The 23,789-nt window shown below is 35.5% G+C and overlaps 2 protein-coding genes across 3 annotated transcripts; both read right to left on the bottom strand.

Moving 5' to 3' along the window:
- Positions 1–605: 605 nt before the first annotated feature.
- LOC111987238 (mRNA cap guanine-N7 methyltransferase 1) lies at positions 606–5,878 on the bottom strand. 2 transcript variants are annotated; one of them, XM_065778604.1, is made up of 8 exons: positions 5,721–5,878; positions 5,534–5,618; positions 5,253–5,373; positions 4,948–5,064; positions 3,529–3,678; positions 3,331–3,415; positions 3,109–3,229; positions 1,933–2,046 (listed from the first exon to the last, which is right to left on the bottom strand). In XM_065778604.1, exons 1-8 carry the CDS (start codon positions 5,848–5,850, stop codon positions 2,043–2,045), a joined length of 813 nt encoding a protein of 270 aa, XP_065634676.1. In that variant the 5' UTR covers positions 5,851–5,878; the 3' UTR covers positions 1,933–2,042. The 2 variants fall into 2 exon arrangements, with proteins under 2 accessions (XP_065634677.1, XP_065634676.1); XM_065778605.1 differs by lacking the exons at positions 3,529–3,678; positions 4,948–5,064; positions 5,253–5,373; positions 5,534–5,618; positions 5,721–5,878 and adding exons at positions 606–942; positions 1,232–1,333; positions 1,570–1,641; positions 1,742–1,810 and having other exon boundaries at positions 1,907–2,046.
- A 1,389-nt stretch (positions 5,879–7,267) lies between these two features.
- Positions 7,268–9,172, bottom strand: LOC112035759 (serine/threonine-protein phosphatase 7 long form homolog). Its single transcript, XM_065778589.1, has 4 exons — positions 8,392–9,172; positions 8,197–8,284; positions 7,621–8,016; positions 7,268–7,528 (listed from the first exon to the last, which is right to left on the bottom strand). The coding sequence occupies exons 1-4, from the start codon at positions 8,436–8,438 to the stop codon at positions 7,268–7,270; spliced, it is 792 nt and encodes a 263-aa protein (XP_065634661.1). The 5' UTR covers positions 8,439–9,172.
- Between the last annotated feature and the right edge of the window lie 14,617 nt (positions 9,173–23,789).

Genomic DNA, 23,789 nt, shown 5'->3' with positions numbered 1-23,789 from the left:
AGTTTCAAGGACTCGAGTACCTTGTTAAAAATGCCCACAATTCGCAGCTCGCTCAGTGTTTGTTGGCTCAGTGTTTTTAAAAAAATTTGTAAGGCAGATTGGTATCCGAGTTTCACATACTCGGGTACCAATCTGCCTTAAGAAAATGAAAAAAGGTCACACGCAAATATTTTACTTGGTCCTTAAGTGTTTTTATAAAATGTCTTTTTTTTTTTCATTTTTTATAAAATGTCCCTTTTTTATAATTTTTTATAAAATGTCCCTTTTTTATAAACCTGCATGCACAGTTTAAGGTGCTTCGATCAATCAGATCAAGGGCCTAACATTGAGAAATTGCTTTGACACCCCCATCATGCTCATTCGGATTGCAAACATTGCTTGCTTTGTGTACATGAGTTTGACATCAGTTTTAAGCTTCAGTTTGTAACTTTTCTATACAACTTTTTAAAACTTCATTTTTGTTGGTTCTTTTTTCTCATTATTTTCAATTTTTTTATAACTATACTGTAACCCACCATCATGAAAACAAATTTAGCAAAAGACCTACATAAACGGTTCCCAAATATAGGTCAGATAACGGTTTGCATGTGTGTATAAGCGAGTAATTTAGAACAAATTCTTTCATGAGCTATATTCAGTTACCAAGCTTGCAAAAAGTTGGTTAGCATTTCTACTTTGAAAGAGAAAAGGGGGAACGGACTAAGGAGACACATCAATCTACACTATCATACAGCATAATCTACATATATAAACACCATTGTTGTATTTTACATTGAGAATGGTTAATATACAATCACTGCCGAAGCTTAATTCTTGCCAACTCTTTTCAGACTCCAACATATCCCTAGAAACCTCACCTACACAAGTCTCCTTAGCCATGCCTGCCATCACTTCCCTACAATAAGCTTGCTGCCGGTAGAAAAGAATATTGTCCAAACGAGCCTGAGAACATAACATGGAACACAGATCAAAGTTATTTCAGCTGCCGTCTTAACAAAGTACATAAAAACTTCAATTGAAGCAGCCAGCCAAAATTTCAGTTGCTCAAAAGCAAATTCAGTGTTGATGTCACTTATCCATGGAATCATGACAATCAGTAGTGTTCATGTCCAGATATGACACTTGACACAATCCTCATTTGATCAAGTGCAATACTAGATAAGCTCAATTGGAAAGCAGACATGTGGATATATAAGGAAATTCATTTAACTAACTACAGAACTGCAATTACCTCATAACATTCTCCACATATGAGGCGGGCAGGAAATGTGAATTTTTTACGACGCTGATGATGATCAGCATCACCATTATAGCGTGTACGACAATCTTCTATCTGCACAATGCTTAAAACAATGTTAAGAAGGTTGATGTCAACATGTGTAGCAACAGAGATACTCGAATAAAAGAAGTCGCCTCACACATCTAACAAACTAACTATCATGATGATTAGGTAGACAGTCTCACCCAACCACAATTCGGCACTAAGCATAACTGAACCCATTAATGTCATTATGTCCACACAGAAAAAGTGGACCAATGGACAGTAAAATGGTGATATAAAGTACTTACTGAGCCTTCTGCTACATCAACACCAACATAATACCCAACTTTTGCCTTATCCCATTTGATGAGATCACCACCCTGGTGAACATTAAAGGAAAACAAGAAATTGCTTAATGTTTACTTTTTTTATAGTAGGGAGGTAAAACACAAATGCAATAGAATAAAGAACCTATAATACCTTGCCACAAGCAAGGTCAAGAACAGCATCTCCTCGTCGAGCATAGAGTTGAATTAGAACACTTTTAATCTGTTTATCAAAATAAGCAATGACAACAAATAAAAACAATGCATACTCATAAAAATCTCAAGCTCATAGCATGTTACATGAATTGACAAGACATACCCAATTGTTGAGTTTCTTTAAATGGATGATTGGACTAGCTTCTCTTTCTTCCAGAGTCTGATTTGTCCTTGCACTGTAATGCTCGGCCACTTTCCGAGCAAAAATCTTGGTGCTTTCATCCTCTAAAAATTGTGAATCACCTAACACCACAAAGCAAAACACTTAAAAAGCTAAAATAAGAACTTAATACTCAATTAAGCTTTTATGAAACTGCAAGCAAGGGAAGGAAGAACTCGAAATTTCTATCTTTAATTCTTCATTGTTTGGAAAGAGAGAAGCAAAACAGCTTACACTAGACAAACTCTGATACAAAGGTTGGTGTAATTCATCTAACTTTTTTATTAACTGCATTCATTTAATTGGATTTGTCTCCTAAACCAAAAAACGTATAACACCAAAAACCCAAATTTCAATTTCTTCTGTTGTTTGCTTTCTCAACTACCAAACAATTAATATAGCTTACAACCCATGTTCCAGAATTAACACATTAAAGAAGCAATTACCAAATATTCCAAAACCCAGAAATCAATATCAGGAAACAAACTTAAAAAAGTTTCAATTTCTAGTTTCTCTGCCTTTTCCAGCACTTTCCCAGCAACCAAACAAAGGGGCAAAGCACCTTAAACCACAAAAACCCAGATCCAAAAAAGCTCCCAAATCAATAGCATCAAAATCCCCAAAATCAAAACCCAGGGAAAGCACAAATATTTAACCTTCAGGGTTTTGCTTCAATCTAGACTGAGGTGGCCCAACAGAACCTGAAGGAGATTCTGGGTATCCTCGTTTCATGGCCAAAAGAACACAAAAAATAAAAAAAAATAAATAATAAAAGAAAACAAAGCTTTTGGTGTTGCCGATTGAAAACAAGTTCCGGGTACTTTTTGTGTGTGTGTGTGTGTGTATGTGAGATATAGGAATGGAATGTGCCAAGATCTTATCAATATCAACTGTCCCTTCATAGGTGATATAAAAGAATACATTAGTTGCCAATATAGCTTCTTTGCCCCGTTGCTTATACCTGAACGTTCCAATTCAACGCAGTAAACACCAGATGAAAAAAATAAAGCTACAAGTTGATTTCAGTATGACTGTTTTCTAATATCTCTACCATGGTTAACAATCGTCCAAAGATTAAAAATGAAATAACAGAGCAATATGAATCGGCGCAATTATAATTCCTGTCACAAAATTGGGATACCTACCCAAATATAAGATCAATCCACTCATGCAAATGGGCAGATACATGCTCACTCTCAAGAGCCATTCGATGCTTATGAATGAAATCAATTGGGTTTTCAGCCCAAGGAGGAAGTTCAACAGAATCTGATATGGTGAATATAAATCAAAAGAGAACATTCAACTTCAGTTTGATGGCCATCAATATTTATCCATGTTACTAAAACAAAGTACTTTGAGAAACATACCAAGCTTTCCACCTAATTGTGTTGTACCAAAATCAATTGAGTTTTCATTTGTCAAGGTCTCAGGGAGGTAAAATAGCTCAGGAACCTAAGATACGAAAACACAGAAAATTTATTCCAAATTCATAGCCATTATATGAAATTGAAAAGCAAACAAAGATGAGAGATGTAATTCCTTCATAATAATGATCATACACATACCAATTCCTTCACATCACTCATTTCCTCAAGAATTCCATTCCAAGTACCCGCAATATCTGAAAACATCCGATTTGCATGATCAAATTTGCCACCTTGCAATTGAATCGAGAGAGTTGTAAATGGTTTGACCCTAACAAGGTAATATAGAACCTGTAATAGAAACACAAAAAATTACAGAGGTATCATCATAGTGTCTCCTAATAATTAAGAAACTTCACCCAATTGATACTGAATTTAATTGGTACACAAACACAACGAACATTGTATAAATATCAGAAATGACAAGTTTCAGAATATTAAATCAAACAAATTGCCATTTTTCAACACTGACTGCCAGATTACCAAAGAATAAAGGTGTCTTGTCACGAATAAAGTTGTACTTTGAGAAATGACAAATCTGGAAACATAGATTTTTTTTTTTCAATAAGCAATTGAATTTAATTGAAAGGTGCAAAAAAAAAAGGGGTCGCACTGCCCTAATACACAGAAAGTGTACAAAGGAGAGACAAATAAAAACATGGCACATTTTATATAATATAATGAAGATAATAGATGTACCTAGAATTTCACATGAACTTTCAGCAAGGAAAGCTCAAGTTTTTCTCAATTCAATAACTAGCAATCTAGGGTCCAGTGTGAATTGCAAATTTTCGGTGTAGACAGCTGAATTACCAAAGAATAAAAAGGTGTTTTAACTTTGAAATAATCTGAGATGTATGCTCTGAGAAAATGACAACCTAATTAGTAAACAGGCAACATTTGACATGTACCTAGAACTTACTGTGAACATTTAGCAAGGAAAGTTCAAGTCTCTCAATTCACTAGTAACTAGCAAACTAGGATCCAGGATAAATTGCAAACTTTTCAGTGCACACAGCCGAATAACCAAAGAATAAAAGGTATTTTCACTTTGAAATAATTTGAAAATGACAACAAAATTGAAAAACAAGCAACATTTCATATAAACTAAGGCAAACAATGGATGGAAGCAAACTTTCATGCTAACTTTTAGCAAGAAAAGTTCAAATTACTCTTGAATTTGTGAATTGTCATAATTCACTACTACCCTAGCAAAATAGGATCCTGAAATCAAACCAGAAAAATTTTCAATATATGAATAATTTGGGCAGTTTTTAGTTATGGATTACACACAAGCAACATGATATTTTGCAAAGCAAATAAAGAAATATCAAATATCATCAAATTCCTCAATGGAAGGTCCATGGCTGGCAGTCTCCAACTTGCAGCAATCATTGAATTCCTCACTTGAGTAATTTGAACCCCCGATATCGCCCTCCAACCAATTACTATCGGAGAATGGAGTTTCAGATGAGCTATAACTCATTGGGCACAGCAATTACAATATATTAACACAGCAAAAACACTAATACAAAAAAATAAATACAAGGGAACACCTACTGTTCCAGCACTTGAATAGTGTGAACCATAATGGAATTTGGGGATGACGGGATCCTCAAAGCTAGAATATCTCTCTTGGAATTTTTTGAGACGGTCAGGATTCAAAGCACCGACAGGCTGTAAAATATAAGGTTTTAATGGCACCATAAAATTCATAATTGCTGATCTGCATGAGAGTTGTGATTATACAGATTATTATTCTCATCTCTTTATGGGACATATTAAAATTTAAGAAATGAAAGCACTAAAGCTATATAACCGCAAACAATATTCCTGACAATGTGAAGTTCACTCTGAACTCATACCTCCCACCTTGCCCAACGTTCCATAAGCTGAGTTCTCTTCAGGAGTTGATCAGGTCTCTCAAAGAGTAGCCAAACACCCCAGCCCAAGTGCAACTGGATGAGAGTCAAAACTTGAAGTAAACTAAAATAAAGAATAGAATGCAAGCAATCAATCAAATTAGAAAATTTCTTAGACCAAGTTACAGTTCAAATGAAAAAGATTCAAAAGCACTACCAAGCATCCAATCCAACTACTTTAGCAATAAACAATTCCAAAGTACAATCAATGAGATTCAACATACAGAATAACTCCAAGGGACCATAAATCAGCTGTGTGGTTGTAAGGCTGTTCCCGTACCAGTTCCGGAGCCATATACAGTGGAGTGCCTGTATTAGAACACCTTAATTCCTCAAGGATATCATAGCATCTCAATAAAAGTTCACAAAATAGAAAGGTAACCAGAAATTTAATGCAAAGATTGGACAAACCTTTTATGGATCTCAAAACAACAGTATTCGTGGACATTGCACGTGCAAACCCAAAATCACAACTGGGGGGCTTTGACTTATAAAATTGTAAAACCACAAACGGGGACAGAATAATTATAAATAACCCCATAATTGGTAAGGTAAACAATGCCAAATTATAATTACGAATTAAAAACTTAGATTTTGCCAACTATCCTACCCTTTCTGTTATAAAAAATTATATATATTTTTCAAGGAGAAATTATGAAACATTCATAGTTCACTGAGAAACAATTTAATTAATTATCTTTTCTATTATTTAAAATAGTACTATTCAATTGATTATTTTCAGATTTACATTAATGATTGAGTGTAAATTAAGATAAATGCAACATACCAGCAAAGTAATCTGAATAGGCAGCAAAACTGTATCGGTTTTCTTCTTCCTAGCAAAACTGACCCAGCCTACTCCATGATTACAAATTTCTCCACCAGCGCAATGAGCAAAATGACCCAGATGGGCAAAACCTCACACAAACTCCCACCCACAAAACTAAACTATCACCCAAGACCTTACCCACGCCGACAAATGAAAATACAATAAGTAAATAAACAGAAACCCAAAACAAATCATTGAAAATACCATGAAAAAAGATGCACAAACAAATCAAAAAAAACCCACAAACAATTTTAACAATATATTCCCCAGGCCTAAAACTATTTCTATATGCCCTGTAGTAAGAAAAATCTTCAAGTTTATTTAATGCCTGCAATTCAACAGAAATGGCTTCGGTTATTTAATGCCTGCAATTCAACAGAAATGGACAAGTTGTGCAACTGAAAAATAACTTACATAAGTTATTCTTGTCCATCTGCAAATCATTCCCGTTTTCTTCTCCTCACTGGTTGCTTGACTGATCTCACCTTGCCTTAAAAGAACACAAGTAAATATTAATATGCAAATCATTTATCTATTATATGTAATCGGAATTGAATCGAAGTATCATACCATGTCCAGTCCCACAATTAGGAGGATGTGTCCGTGTTCGTTGCGGCCTTCGCGACCGATCCTGAATGTGTGAAGCCTCTGGTGGGGCAGCGGGTATCTGTGTCTAGATGAACTCGGTATGCACAAACTCAGGGGGGACAGCACTAGGGGTGGGTCGCCCAGGGGTGGGCATGAATCTCATCTCATCTCTACCATGTACATCTGCGGGGGCAGTGCTAGTAGTCACTGGGGGAGACATACGGGCGGTGGGCAATGGAGATGTAGTAGGGGATGTGGGTGGGCAGGTATCATCGCTCCTCATGGATGGGGACCGAGATGTGTCCCCATGGGCAAATGCATGGGATGGACCCGCATCATCGTGTGCCATGGAGCCCATGTCATAACCAATGTCCAAACACATCTCATCTGATGTCTGACTTGCTTCCTTCATGGTGTGGTCATGCACGGGTGTGTGACGCCGACCAGATGTGGGCACGGGTGTCTGACGCCGACCAGATGTGGGCATGGGTGTTTGACGCCGACCAGGTGTCTGACGCCGACCAGATGTGGGCATGGGTGTCTAACGCCGACCAGATGTGGGCCCGGGTGTCTGACGTCGACTAGATGTGGGACGCTGACTAGATTGACGGCCTCCTTGCCGTTGACGTCTACCTGCTTGCCGACCACGCCCTACAGCCGGTTCACTTGTGTTGCCCACAGTGCGTGCATCGTCCAATGTCAACCGACCGAGCTCTTCAATAGCTCGCAAGGCATTAATACAATCATTGTAGATCTCAGACCCTGGTTCGCACTTCTCCATAATCCTCAACTGTGATTCAACCTGTCACAAGTATACAAGAATAGTGTTAGTAGGTTGAACTAAACTATGCGAAACGAGGTACATTTATAACAGAACAGTGTTTGTAAACTTACTAAAGTGTCCCAGTACGAGGTCTCTCTCGTAATATGGCGAACAGTGCGAGGACGAAACCACACCATATAATTGTCATTGTAGCTCATCTCCCCATGAAAGGGCGGTGCATCGGCAATTGTGGCATGCGCCGCCCATTTAGCAATATGAGTTCTATGTTCAACCGCCCAGTTTTTTTCATGCTTGCCCTGAAGTGTTATCTTGTGAAGTTCAGTTGAAGTATCGACATTGATCGGTATGTCTTGCTTCATCCCAAACTGTCGGAGAACACGTTCTGGGTGATGGCCTTCGACCACCCAAAAATGTATGAGCGGCACGATAGACCTCCATATGCGTTGGCCTGCCGTACAATATGCGGGCAGGGAACCCAAATAATTTCTGTATGGCTCCCAGACAATCTGCAATGATTCAACAGATGCAAACAACCATATTAACAATATAATTAGAAAAAATGTGTAACGGATGTGAACAATACATAGCAACAATGTTTAACTCTGAAATAAAAAATGTTTATTCATTGCCACTTGTAAGTACGACAACTAGATGCCAAAGCGATTCCTACTTGTAACGCACGATACCTGATTTGGCCGTAGCGAAGTGAACGACAAACGATAGGCGCGTAGGACGTGCATTGGATGTTCAGTTGTTATCTTAGCCCCTTTCCATCTACCAAACAACACAGACATAACCTTCATATTAGGTACTTACATAATTCCCATGCGAAAAAGATAATACAAAAATTTAAAACGGTAACTATCTAAGATCCTACATACCTGATAGCAAGTGGACCTGGGGGCAGTGCCTGGTGTGGATGCCTCATCACAGGACATATGTGTGGAAACCTCTCCTATGCCCACAACTGCACCAATAGCACGGCACCGCCAATCTGCTTGGCTTCCTTCTCTGATGCCTTACAAAGGTGTCTATATAACCAACTTAATGCTGCACTACCCCAACTATATCTCTTTCCATTGCTAATTGGATTAAAAAATTGCAAATACATAATTGAGTGTCGTTCGCCAGACTTGTCCATAAACAATATACCAGCCAACATCTCCAGTATGTAAAACCGAGCATACTGCTGCACAAGCTCCTCACTGGCATCAGCCGGGAGAGGGTCCCTAAACCGATCCTCAAGCCACTTGGCTTTTATCCTTGGCCCTTCCATCACTCCAGTGTTCTTAAAGACTGTAACTCCACGAAGACCTCTCGGCGGCCTATGCCCTAGCATGCTGGCACATAGGTCACCCCAATCATCCATATGGGTATATCCCACCACCGGTAACCCATCTACAGGAACCCCCATTATAACCTCTATGTCTTGCAGCGTGATGGTCATCTCACCGACGGGCAAGTGGAATGAGTGGGTCTCCGGCCGCCATCTCTCCACCAAAGCCGTGATCAAGCTATGGTCAATGTCTATATTTGGAACCCGAAGTAGTCCATCTAATCCTGCATCCGTTATATGAGCGGCGATACGTGGGTCTAACCCACCTTCAAACAGACCTTCAAGCAAACCTTTCTCTCGGTGACGGCAAGTCAGTACACCTGGCACTCCCTGCAAACAGAGCAACTTAGTATTAATAATAGCATTCACTAAGCACAAAATAATTACGCTTCAAACTTAAATGCCAAAAATCTTTCTACTACATATATTGACAATGATTTTGGACAAGTGCATACCTCGCCTGCCAAAGGAGCATCCCAAAGCAAACTTGAACGATGCGCATCCTGCCTCGTCAAGACATCCCGTATAGAGGGTCCCGCTCTAAGTGGGTCCATATCTGGCATAAATTAAAGGAGATTAATGGCCCATTAGGTCAAATACAAAGCATATTTTGTTTGAAAATACAAAGACTAGCTCTACTAATTTTGAAGTTGCATATTTTATGTCGTCGGTAGTAAGCAAAACAAAGAAAGAAAGAAAGAAAACCTTGTTCATTGAGTATCATGTCCCAAGATTGATCATTATTTAAATTGCTAGCAAATGTACTATGGCAGTGGGACAAAACTTTACATGTGTGCCTCAGGCATGCATTTAAACTCTTAAGTGGCCCACAAAAGTTAATTAAATTGAATTTGGTAGGTGTGTGCACAGTGTACAGCTTCAAATCAAGCTTGCATATTAAATTTGGCCAAAACCATAGAGGAACACAAAGTAACACAAAAATCCAACTAAAATTTCTAATTTTCAATCCAACTAAAATTTCAAATGATTTCCATCAAACCATTACCCATCTTCACCACTCTCTCCCACAAAGCTAGTCTTGATGTATCTAAGCTATTATAGCATTCAAACTTAAAGGACTATGCCAAACAGAAATACTTAAGACAAGTATAGCTCTTGTTCATCATTATTCTTATGCTGATCAATTGCATTACTTGGATCCAGTATAAGAATTTTCTGTTCTCTCTTCAAAGCTTTCCACTTCTACTGATAATGATCATATTGTTTCCCCTGCTTCTTCCATTGTTTATCCAATTCCTTTATCTTAGACTTTTTAATCAAAGACAATCCTACCTTAAAAGTGTGATCAGCATAGATAGATAATGGACAGTGTATGACTATGACCCATCATTATTATTTACAAAAATCAAACTTGAAGAACTGGAATTGTTAATTGAAGAACTCACTAATTTCAGCCTGAACTATTGCAACATAACAGGTCTATAAAATGAATCCATGAGTTGCACTACTATTTCAATTTTAATCAGCATTGACACCTTGGTACAAACTAAAAAACTTAAACTAAAAAACTAAAAAACTAAAATAGGTCTATAAAAGGCTGTTTGTAAGAGACCCAATTTCAATTTTAAACTAAAAAACTTACCTTAGTGCGAGACAGTGAGAGAGCTGAGTGAGAGGTCGCCGACGAGCGTCTTCCGCCGCCAATGGAGTGAGGGTTTGGGGTTTTTAAGTTTGGGTGTGACAGAGAGTGAGAGTCTTTTGCCGTAGAGTTCGGTCGCCGTAGAGCCTTTTGCCGCCGACGAGAGTCTTCTGCTGCAACGGGTTTTCTGCCGCCGCCGGTGTGAGGGTTTAGGCTTTGTGTGAATGTGTGAATGTGTGAAGGAAAGGGAGAGGGTTTGGACGTTCTGGTGCTCTGGTCTGAGAGTGAGAAGTGAGTGCGAAATGGAAATGGGTTTAGGTATTAGAGACGAGTTTAAGCGGAGCTGGGAAGTAATTTTAAACAGTACTCGAGCTTCCCAAGCTCGAGTACTGTATTGAATTTTTTAAATCCAATTGCTACAAGCAATTGGCGCCAAAACAGATTAATACCCGAGTTTAGTGAACTCGGGTATCTCATTGAACAGTACTCGAGCTCAAGAAGCTCGAGTACTGTTTGGAATTTTTGAATCAGCTGCCACATCAGCGTGCCACGGTGGAAGTAAAAAAACATAGTACTCGAGTTTGGTGAACCCGAGTACTTAAAAAGATGGTATATCCCCAATTATTTCCGAAACAGTGCTTTTGTGCCAAATTTTTCCAAAATTAATGGTAATGGGCCATTTTGGCCCTTGTGCTTATATGCTACTACTATTTATAAAAAACATAAAACACATGCACACAAGGAGAGGTAAGAGATTCTAACACAGATACACAGGTGCCGGCACACAATAAACTTCACTCAAAATCCATGGTTGCTAACTTGCTATTGTAAATTTTTGTTTGTGCTTAAAGATTTTATGTTAAAAAGTTGGGTATAAAGTTAAATCTTTTTAAGTGATTTTTATGCTTTATATTATTTCAAATTTTCTTTTAAACATGTTTAGGGACTTTTCACTTGCCACATGGCATGTCCTCATTGGGTGATATGTGTCCTATTAACAAAAAGATAGGGAGGGGGATTATAAATGGGCTTAGCAAAACAGTTCTGACACCGTAGAGGCTAAGCTATGCCTAACATTGTCCCTACATCACTTAAGAATTTGGACCTACAATCATCTCTATGCAAAATAAGCTAAAATATCTGTTATACTGTAAAAGACCAAAAAGCCCTAAATAGCCTCTTATCCGAATAAGTTGTGCTGAAAGCCCATCATTTGGCTCCTCTGAAGATTACATGACACGGGCTAAACAAACTAATGATTTTGTGGGTGTACCATTCTATATATGATTTGCTTGAGGAGTACGCTATCAACCGAGTGGGTTGCGGTGGAGAAAATGGGAGTCGTCATCGGGTTTAGGGCTAGGTACTAAACCAATTACTATGCAACATTTGAGTTTGGAGTAAGTGTATGAGTTTAGAAATGTGTTAGGCACCCAAACTTGCCTAGCCAAATGAGTTGGCCTCCACTCATATATTCCATACCCTAGGTCTATCAAGGACCCCCTAATGGAAAATTCCATCATGCATTTAAAATATAACCTACATGCGCAAGCTTACTAGTTTACATATGCAAAACTAAGGTTCCAAAGGGTTTTTGACATTTTTGAAAACATTTTGAGTTCTCTATTATCCACTTGAGCAAGACCTCTAAGTAATGTTATTTATAACTATTGTCATAGAAGAACGAGGGCCTAAGTCGTAAGATGTACAAAATGGAGTGTTCCCAATTGCCCCTCTATAGAGTTCACTTGATTCACTAGCTAAGTTGAAAGCTTAAACAAAGAAACAATTTTTTTCCAATACGACTTAAGCTCACCCACATATGATAATAGCTTAACTTTGCACGTATATATTAATATATATATATATATATATATAATTATTAGAAAACATTATCATACTTATTTTGAATTAATTTATACATTTTATAATAGGTTTTGGAATAAAGTTGAATAATTAATTTTGTGCTTAAATAAATTTTAATGCATGATTTTTTTTTTTTTTTTTTTGAGGAGAATTGAATTAAATGAGCCGATTTGTGCAAAGAAGAAGGCTAATGGACTTTATTTGTACAAGGGCCATAATGAAGTTAAAGACGGTAAACCCAATTAAATTTGAGTCCAATTGGAGTGAGGAATCAAGGGACATTCACACCAAATTCAAGTCCAATTTGGATTAGTGCATGTACGTTAGTATTTTGGGAATAAAGTTCGACTCCAATATCCAATTGAGATGATTCAATTTGGGTTGGAAAGATAAATTAAAGGGCTACAACTTTGCAGTTTACCAAAAGTCCAAATTCTGTCTTTAAATTGGCCAAAAACTTTGGTTGAATGAAGCCTGAAAACCTGGGATTTTCTCCAAATGGGAATCTGACTTATAATAGGATTTCTTAGCTTGTTTTAAGGCTCTTTAAGGAAAATTCATAAGCATTTCTCCAAACTTAGGTTTTCTTAAAATTTCTTTACAATTTTTAGAGCTTTATTTGGAATAATGGCTTGCTAGAAGCCATGCTAAGGCAAGAGATGAAACCCAACCGTTTATTGGTATGTTCTTAACAATTATTTTATGATTTTAATGTTTATATTCTTGTATTATGATTGATTTACTTATCTAAAAAAGTGTTTAGTTCAGTATAATTCTTTGATTTAGCATAGACCCCAGTAACTTTAAATTCTTTGTATTCCTTGTGAATTAATTCAATACTTTTGTTTTGCCTAAAATCAATCAAAAACATGAAACTCCCTTAAACAATTAATTCTTGAGTTCTTATTATTAAATCATCTAACTAGAAAAGTGTTTAATTCAATATAATTCTTTCATTCTTGCTTTTAACTATTGCACGTGTTTGGTGTTGTGATAGTGATAATTGAATGGTTAGAATTGAGTCTAATAATTTTTTTTTTTTGGCAATTTATTTGATTCTCCCACACATTCAAACACACTTGATATCATGGTGGAATTACAAAGCAATCATAGTGATGAAAATAATCTAAATATTGAAGACTTACATGATCACCAAACTCTCAAGGAATATTTGAAATCTACTAGGAGTAGTGCACCATCATGCATCATTTTTCCAACTAATACAAATAATTTTAATTTTAAGCCTGGTTTGATTCCATTGCTTCCTAAATTTCATGGCTTAGACTATGAAAATCCTTACCCAACACTTTAAGGAATTTGAGGAGGTATGTGCTACCTTCCATGACCAATCATGTAATGAAGAGACCATTAGGTTGATATTGTTTCCTTTTTCTCTTAAAGACAAGGCAAAAGTTTGGCTTAATTCTTTGAGAGCTAGGTCAATTGGTACTTGCCAGGAGATGTAAAATAAGCTTTTAAAGAAAAATTTTCCAATTCATAGGACTAATGCATGACCAAGCACATGCCATGAACATGGTGAAAAAATCATATCCTTCCCCCAATTCAGATACTTGCAATCTGGGTGGAGGAATCCCCCAAATTTTAGTTAGAGGAATGATAATGTGGTTGTACCTCATATACATGGTTCTTCTAATTTTGTTCCCCCTCCAAAGAAGAGTCTTGAAAACACTTTTGCAACAATTCATGCAAACTAAATCCACCATTAATAATTATAACTCACAAGCCGTAAATGACATTAGGAGAACTCTCACTAAATTAACCATATCCTTGAGCACCCAAAAAAAAAAAAAAATTGTAAGCATCCATCTCAACCACAACAAAACTCCCAATGTCAGTATTGTCTTGATGATTGTAGTTCCACTGAGAATAAAGTTAGTCATGTTAAGTCTATAACTACTCTTCGTATTAGCAAAATCATTGAAAAGAATATTTCTAAAAGTAATGAACAAGATGAATCCTCTAAAGTAAAGAGTAGTGATGAGATCCTTGAGCCTAAATCTAATGAAATTGAGAGGTGTCCTATCCCTGCTAATTTTCCCCGAAGGTTAATTCCCACTCAAAAACTAAATCAAAATTTTGAAATTCTTGAAGTGCTTAAGCAAGTTAGAGTAAATATTACTCTTTTAGATGCCATAAAGCAAATTTCATCATATGCTAAAACTTTGAAATATTTGTGTACCGTTAAGCATAAGTGTAATGTACATAAGGCATTTTTTACTGAACAAGTTAGTGCAATCATTCAAAACAATAAACCTTCTAAGTTTAAGGATCCAGGTTATCCCACTATTTCATGTGTGATTGGTAATTCGAAAATAGGGAAATTTTTGCTTGATCTTAGGGCAAGTGTGAATCTTTTGTCGTAATTCAATGTATGAACAATTAGGTCAAGGCAAGTTAAAACCCATTTCCATAATTTTGCAACTTACCGATCGATCTGTAATTGTTCCCAAGGATATTTCATACGCCATCAACACCCTCAAGGTCTAACACATAATTTGTATTTGTAATAGAAAATACAAAAGATTGTAGGATTTCACACATCAACACCTTTATGCTCATACACTTCATAATTTGTATTTGTATTCTTATGGGTGCCATCTACACAACCATCTTCACTACACACACACAAACCGTACTTACACACCAAAAACCAAAATATACGGATATGAAATGCAAAAAGGGGACAAGGAAAAAGTGAGTAGAGTTAGAAACCAAACTTGTAGATTTTGAAATTTAGGATTGATGATTTGAATTGAAAATTTTTTGGGTTTAGAGAGGTGGTAGTGGTAGTAACGGTGGTGGTGGTGGGACTTGGGGAGAGAGTATTGGTAAAAAAAAAACATTTAATTCACTACAAGAATCGAGGAGTGAAGTGAAGAGTGAAGTGGAGCAAAGTGGACAAGGCATTTTTTATGACTTTATATATTTATTTATTTAGTATTCCTTTTACTATGATTGAGGATTTGAATTGAAATTTGTTAAGGTTTACAAAGGTGATAGTGATGGCAATGGTGACAGTGGGGGTGGGACTTGGGGAGAGAGTAATTGTGTAAAAAAAAATTTATATATATATATATATATTTAATTCACTACATGAATCTAGGAGTGGAGTGGAGTAGACAAAGCCTTTTATGGCTTTATATATTTAATTTTTTGCTTATTTTTTTGAGTTTTTCTTTTTTTAGGATTCCCGCTCTACTTTTTCAGTTGTCTCGCTCACTCGTTAGCAGCAAGGCCTGTCTATAAAAAGAGAGAGGATGTGAACTTGCATGATGGGGTTTGTATGTGTATTTGACTATTTGTATATATGTGTATTTGTTGTTTGTGTGAAAGATGAGTAAAAAACATACCCAAGAAAATTTGTATTTGTATTTGTAGGTGTTAGACATATATAATAAGTCCATAGTTGATTGCATGTGGAATATCCATAGGAACAACCATAGATCAGTCAGTAAGTTGCAAAATTATGGAAGTTGGTTTCAACTTGTGCATATGTGTATTTATTGTTTATGTATTTGATCTTGGAGCAAGTGTAAATCTTTTGCCATATTTAGTGAATGAACAATTATGTCTAGAAAAATTAAAATTCATTTCTATAATTTTGCAACTTGCTGATTGATCTGTGATTGTTCCTATGGATATTGCACATGCCATCAACACCTTTAGGGTCTAACATATAATTTGTGTTAATAATAGAAAATACAAAGGATTGTAGGGTTTAAGACATCAATACCTTTATGTTGATACACTTCATAATTTGTATTTGTATTCCTAAGGGTGTCATATGCACAACCATCTTCACTACACACACACACACACACACACAAACCCTACTTACACACCAAAAACCAAAATGTACAGATATGAAATGCGAAAAGAAGAAAAGGAAAAGGTGAGTAGTGTTAGAAGCCAAACTTGGGGATTTTGAAATTTAGGATTTGAATTGAAATTTGTTAGGGATTAGAGAGGATGTGGTGATGGTGATGGTAACAGTGGTGGTGGGATTTGGAGAGAGAGTATTGGTAAAAAAATTCATTTAATCCACTAAAAGAGGTGGAATGGACAAGGCTTTTTCTTTTCTTTATTTTAACTTTATCTATTCATTTTTTTATTTTTCCTTTTTTTAGGATTGATAATTTGAATTGAAATTTGTTAGGGTTTACAGAGATGGTTGTGATGGAAATGGTGACGGTGGTGGTGGGACTTGGGGAGAGAGTAATTTAAAAAAAAAAAGCATTTAATTCACTACAAGAATCGAAGAGTGTAGTGGAGTGGAGTAGACAAGGCCTTTTATGGCTTTACATATTTAATTTTTAATTTTTTTGAGTTTTTCTTTTTTTAAGATTCTCGCTCTACTTTTTTATCTGTCTCACTCACTCACAAGCAGTAAAGCCTGTCTATAAAAAGACAGAGTGTGTGAACTTATATGATGGGTTTGTATGTGTATTTGACTATTTGTACGTATGTGTATTTATTGTTTGCGTGAAAGATGGGTACAAAACATATCTAAGAAAATTTGTATTTGTATTTATATTTGCATGTGTTAGACATATACAATAAGTCCATAGTTGATGGCATGTGGAATATCCATTGGAACAACTAGAGATTGATCGGCAAGTTGCAAAATTATGAAAATTGGTTTCAACTTGTAAGTATGTGTATTTGATCTTGGAGCAAGTGTGAATCTTTTGCCATATTCAATGTATGAACAATTAGGTCTAGGCGAATTAAAACCCACTTCCATAATTTTGTATCTTCTCGATCAATCTGTGATTGTTCCTAAAGATACTCCACATGCCATCAACGCCCTTAGGGTCTAACACATAATTTATATTTGTAGTAGAAAATATAAAGGATTGTAGGATTTAACACATCAACACTTTTATGTTGATACACTTTATAATTTGTATTTGTATTTCTAAGGGTGCTATCTGCACAACCATTTTCACTATACACAAAACAAAAACCCTACTTACACACCAAAAACCAAAATGTGTAGATATGAAATACGAAAAGGGGAAAAGGAAAAAGTGAATAGTGTTAGAAACCAAACTTGTGGATTTTGAAATTTAGGATTGATGATTTGAATTGAAATTTGTTAGGGTTTAGAGAGGTGCTGGTGATGGTGATGGTGATGGTGGTGGTGGTGGTGGGATTTAGGAAGAGAGTATAGGTAAAATAAAAAATAAAAAAAATAATCCACTATAGGAATCGAGGAGTGTAGTGGAGAGTGAAGTTGGGTGGATAAGGCCTTTTTTATGACTTTATATATTTATTTTTTTTAGTTTTCATTTTATTTTTTAGGATTGATGATTTGAATTGAAATTTGTTAGGGTTTATAGAAGTGGTGGTGATGGTAATAGTGATGGTGGTGGTGAGAATTGGGGAGAGTAATTGTAAAAAAAAAAAAAAAAAAACACACACACACTTAATCCACTACAAGAATCATGGAGTGGAGTAGAGTAGAGTAGACAAGACCTTTTATGGCTTTATATATTAGTTTTTCTTCTATTTTTCTTTTTATGATTCCCACTCTACTTTTTTATTTGTCTTGCTCACGAGCGAACAGCAAAGCCTGTCTATAAAATGAGAAAGTGTGTGAACTTACGTGATGGGGTTTGTATGTGTATTTGACTATTCACATGTATATTTATTTATTATTTGTGTGAAAGATGGGTGGATAAGGCCTTTTTTATGACTTTTATATTTATTTTTTTAGTTTTCATTTTTTTTTAAGATTGATGATTTGAATTGAAATTTGTTAGGGTTTATAGAAGTGGTGGTGATGGTAATGGTGATGGTGATGGTGATGGTGAGAATTGGGGAGTGTAATTGTTAAAAAAATAAAAATAAAAAAAAAAATAAAATAAAAAAACACATTTAATCCACTACAAGAATCATGGAGTGGAGTAGAGTAGAGTAGGCAAGACCTTTTATGGCTTTATATATATAGTTTTTTTTTTTTTTTTATGATTCCCACTCTACTTTTTCATTTGTCTTGCTCACGAGCGAACAGCAAAGCCTGTCTATAAAATGAGAAAGTGTGTGAACTTACGTGATGGGGTTTGTATGTGTATTTGACTATTCACATGTATGTTTATTTATTATTTGTGTGAAAGATGGGTACAAAACGTACCCAAGAAAATTCATATTTGTATTTGTACGACTTAGACATATATAATAAGTCTATAATTTATGGCATGTGAAATATCTATAGGAACAACTACAGATCGATTGGCAAGTTGCAAAATTATGGAAGTTGGTTTCAACTTGTATGTATGTGTTATGTTGTTTGCGTATTTGATCTTGCAACAAGTGTGAATCTTTTGCCATATTCAGTAAATGAACAATTAGGTCTGGGCAAGTTAAAACCCACTTCCCTAATTTTGCAACTTGCCGATCAATCTATGATTGCTCCTAAAGATATTCCACATGTCATCAATACCCTTAGGGTCGAACATATAATTTGTATTTGTAATAGAAAATACAAAGGATTGTAGGGTTTAACATATTAACACCTTTATGTTGATACACTTCATAATTTGTATTTGCATTCCTACGGGTGCCATCTGCACAACCATCTTCACTACAACAAAAAAAAAAAAAAAAAAAAAAAAAAAAAAAAAAACCCTACTTACATACTAAAAACCTAAATGTACAGATATGAAATGCAAAAATGCGAAATGGAAAAAGTGAGTGGTGCTAGAAACCAAATTTGTGGAGTTTGAAATTTAGGATTGTGAATTTGATTGAAATTTATTAGGGTTTAGAAAAGTGGTGGTAATGGTGATGGTGATGGTGGTGGTGGGACTTGAGGAGAGAGTATTGGTAAAAAAAAAAAAAAACATTTAATCCATTACAAGAATCGAGGAGTGTAGTGGAGAGTGGAGTTGAGTAGACAAGATCTTTTTTTATGACTTTATATATTTATTTATTTGTTTTTCATTTTTTAAGATTGAGGATTTGAATTGAAATTTGTTAGGATTTATAGAGGTGGTAGAAAGACTTGGGGGAGAAAAAAAAAATTAATCCACTACAAGAATCAGGGAGTGGAGTGGGGTAGACATGGCCTTTTATGGCTTTAGATTTTTTTTTTTTTTTTAATTTTTAATTTTTTGGGATTCCCACTCTACTTTTTCACATGTCTTGCTCACTTGAGAGTTACAAGGCTTATCTGTAAAGAGAGAGTGTGTGAACTTGTTTGACGGGGTTTGTATGTGTATTTGATTATTCATATGTATGTCTATTTGTTGTTTGCATGAAAGACGGGTACAAAACATACCCAAGAAAATTTGTATTTGAATTTGTACATATTAGACCCACATAAGTCCATCGTTGATGGCATGTGGAATATCCATAGAAACAACCATAGATTGATCGTCAAGTTGCAAAATTTTGGAAGTTGGTTTCAACTTATACATATGCGTATTTGTTGTTTATGTAAAAGATGGGGACAAAACATACCCAAGAAAATTTGTACTTGTATTTGTATGTGTTAGACCTATATAATAAGTCCATAGTTGATGGCATTTAGAATATCCTTAGAAACAACCACAGATTGATCAGTAAGTTGCAAAATTATGGAAGTCGATTTTAACTCGATCAGACCTAATTGTTCTTACACTAAATGTAACAAAAGTTTCACACTTGCTACAAGATCAAGCAAAGCTTTCTCTATTTTAGAATTACCAATCAATGATAAAATAGTGGGACAACTTGGATCTTTAAATTTAGAAAGTCTATTGTTTTGAACGATTGCATTAACTTATTCAGTCAAAAATGTTTTCTTATCTTTGTTGCAAGAGACTATTACTTTAAAATTTTCATTATAATAGATTGCAAAAATAATTGATATTAAGTTTTTGCAACAATTTATTCATTTTAAGTGATTACAATAAATTTTCCTAATACAAGGTGGTATTACGACCTTTATTGCAAACGAAAAATTAAAAGTTACTTTAAATAATTACTATTTATACAATAATTTACCACTTTTAAGGTAATATTGCAATAAATTTTAACTTGTAAATGCAATATTGTGTCTAATACCACTATATTAATTTAAGTTGCATTAGTACTTAAAGTCTCAAGTGTGGGAAGTACTGGGAAGTACTGGTAATGAATAACAACCTTGTCTATCATAACAATATATGTGCAAAAATATGTTATATTATCCAAATAATATTAATGATTTTCCTAATTTTGTTATGTACTTAGGGTGTACTTGCAAATATGGAACTATCATAGAGGAAGCGCCAATTTTGAAGATTGGAGGCACTTTTTTATTTGACTAAGGCAAAGGGTGTGGAGCTTGTTATAAGGTGCAAAACATTGTCTCTATGCTCCCTTTGAAAAATATAACATTACACTCTTCATTTTTGTTGAGTTTTGTTAATAAAAATAAAGTCCTCTATTTCTCTTTTGGGATTTAAATGATCATCTTGAATTGACTAATTTCAAGTGAAATGTCTGAAAAATCTAATATGTTCAGGGAAATGAGTGACTATAGTCATCACTAATGAGTGCCCAGGTGTTCTATGTGCCTCAAAAATGGTTCATTTTGATTTAAGTGAAATTGCTTTTGGAGCTATGGCAAATCCTGGCCATAAAAATCAGTTGTGTAATGTTGGTATTTTACAACTTCGATATAAAAGGTAATTGTAGAGAGAGAGGCAAAAAAAAATCATATATTTTGATGGTCAAATATGAGTATTTTAAATTCTAGACTGCAAAATATGGCATGGTGTATCAGGTCAAGTGTATTATTGTTTTCTTCTGAAAAAATATTTTCTTTTCGCCATTTTACTATCCTCTTTTCTATAAAATGGTTAAAAATATGGCTTACATAGTCCTATGCAAAAATTTAGGCTTGTTAATAGCTTTTAAAGTTGACATGAGCTTCAGCTCTTATTACTTTGTGATTCTAATTAAATACCAAACGGGAGAAGATGTCTAATTAGCGGTTGAACTTAAATAAACCCTTAACTTCAACGCATGGCTTCTCTATACATTGAAAGGAGATTACTTCTTATAAACACATCTCCACGTGTTTCCCTAGGTGATGTGGGATTCTATGGATTGCAAGACCCCCTTTTGGGTCTCTACAATCTACCTCCCTTATAAGCACACGCAACCTTGCGTGTGAAGCTCAAACTGGCATGGCTCTGATATCATTTGTAACGATCACATTCCAACTGTGTAGACATTGTCCGCTTTGGGGTTCATACCCCTCACAGTTTTGTTCTCTCCCCAAAGCACATATTAGTGGAAATTGCCTCTACACATTAAAGGGAGTTCACTCCTTAAAAACACATCATCGTGCGCTTCCTTAGACGATGTGGGATTTTATGGATTGCAAGTCCCCCTTTTGGGTGTCAACATTGAATCCAAGTTATGTGATATGCTGTAATTATATGGGCTTATGATTTGTTTACATCATTAAAATTATTTCGAGAATTCCAGTATGTCTCCATTCAGATTCTTGTAAATTTTAGAAAATGTGATTATGATTGTTTGGAATTTTATTTATACAGTTTGAGAATCTCTAATGTCATTTAGGATATTTCTGTAGACAAGTATTGATTGATTTTGAAGGATTTGTTGGGTTGGAACAAAGCTTCAAAGAAGACACTAATTTCTGTAAAGTATGCTATTACATGAAATATTAATTTTTGTAAACATTTGAAAGTTAAATTTGATGAAAATGTATTGAGGAAGGCATTGGTCATTGGATTTAGTAATGGAAGTTTGGACTTATTTGAAATTTATGTCCTTAATATGCTTTACATGATTGGAGCCACTTCTAGATGCATTAGAAATTTTTGTTAAGTGCCACATATAATGAGTTGTACAGATTACTTACCAAACATATTGCCTTCTATGAAGAATATGTAGAATGATGGAAACTTCTTTAAAATTAGACATTATATTTACTTACAAAGTTGAGATAGAACGGGAATCTCCCTAATATATATATATATATATATATATATGAGATGGGTTCAAGTTACACCTGGTATAACTCTATAAGAGTTACACCTTTTTTAAACTATTGATTTCCATTAGATCTAGTGGTTAAAAAAAAAAAACTAGTATCATGTCATTAAATCATTAAATTCTCTTTCTAAAAATAAACAAAAAGTCATTAAACTCTCTCTCTCTCTCTCTCCATGAACTCCACCAATGGACGCACATAATTCACAGTCCCAAATAGGCTTCCTCTCATAACCCAACCAAAAAAAAAAAAAAAAAGAAGGTGTTCCAAGGTTCCATATATACATTGTAATGGTGTTCCGGTGAGAACAAGATAACACCTTAACCCTTTTAGCCTAAAAACCTGAACACCAATACATAATTCCTTGTTTCTTAAATTTACTCTAATTTTCCAACAAAGTGGCGTTTATTGAAGACCCAAAAGAGCATGTAAAGGAATAGTCAATTTCTTAACGGCAGTCTATCTAGAAATATGAAGGACGGAATTTCGATATACAAGATGGTCCATAATGACTATAACCATCATGATGAAGAGGCTAATTACGTTCTAACTGGTTACATGTACAATGATTATTCAGAATCATTTGGAAAAAATTTGAAGGCCAATTGTTTATTTGTGAACCACCTGATGGATTACAAGATTGAAAAAGGTTAGGAAAAGTAGAGTAAATTTAAGAAATTAAAAAAGCCAATTCCATGTCTTTTTTTCCCTTTTTTTTTTTATTTGGGTTATGGGAGGGGTTCATGGGGTCCAGGCAAATGAGAGAGAGAGAGAGAGAGAGAATTTAATGACTTTTTGTAATTCTTATGGAGTCATCTCTCTCTCTCTCTCTCTCTCTCTCTCTCTCTCTCTATATATATATATATATATATATATATGCATGATCCATCTTCACGTGCCCTTCGCTTGGCCTGCTTGGGGCGTGGCTGCCCTCAGGTCTCTCCTGATTCCTGTTTGGAGCGCTAGTCCCTCCTGATTTTCTGGTCGGTCATTTAGTGCTGCATTCTTCTGGCGCAGCTGTTCTTCCAAGTCGAGGTTCCGTTTGGTGAGACGCTCCACGGCAGCACCGAGAGTTTGAACTTGTCTCTCGAGGGCAGTCGTGGGTGGTTCCTCTCCTTGTACGTCATTAGTAGTTGCCATTGAGCGAGTGAGTACCATGCAACCCTTTAGTCCGGGAAACGATAGTGCGGCTTAATCACTTAAAAGCGTTCCCCACAGACGGCGCCAACTGATGATGCCGAAAAATATCAACAGTGAGTTGCACAATGCTCGTACCCTTGAAACGACACCTGCACAGAGAAAAGAGGACCTAACAGAGAGCACCGGTGTGGTGCCGGCCAAATACCCTCCGAAGGTTAAGTTAGAAAGTATGCTCACAACTCTAGAGTGCTAGAGAGGGTTAATTATGCGTACCTTGGCTTATGAGGGTATTGGGGCTTTTATAGTGGCTTGAGGTTGACAT

Source organism: Quercus suber, unplaced genomic scaffold, assembly GCF_002906115.3.
Source record: "Quercus suber isolate HL8 unplaced genomic scaffold, Cork oak 2.0 scaffold_187, whole genome shotgun sequence".
In the NCBI taxonomy this organism is placed as follows: domain Eukaryota; kingdom Viridiplantae; phylum Streptophyta; class Magnoliopsida; order Fagales; family Fagaceae; genus Quercus; species Quercus suber.
Note: the sequence above shows the minus strand (reverse complement) of the source record. Positions and strands in the feature narration are given on the sequence as shown.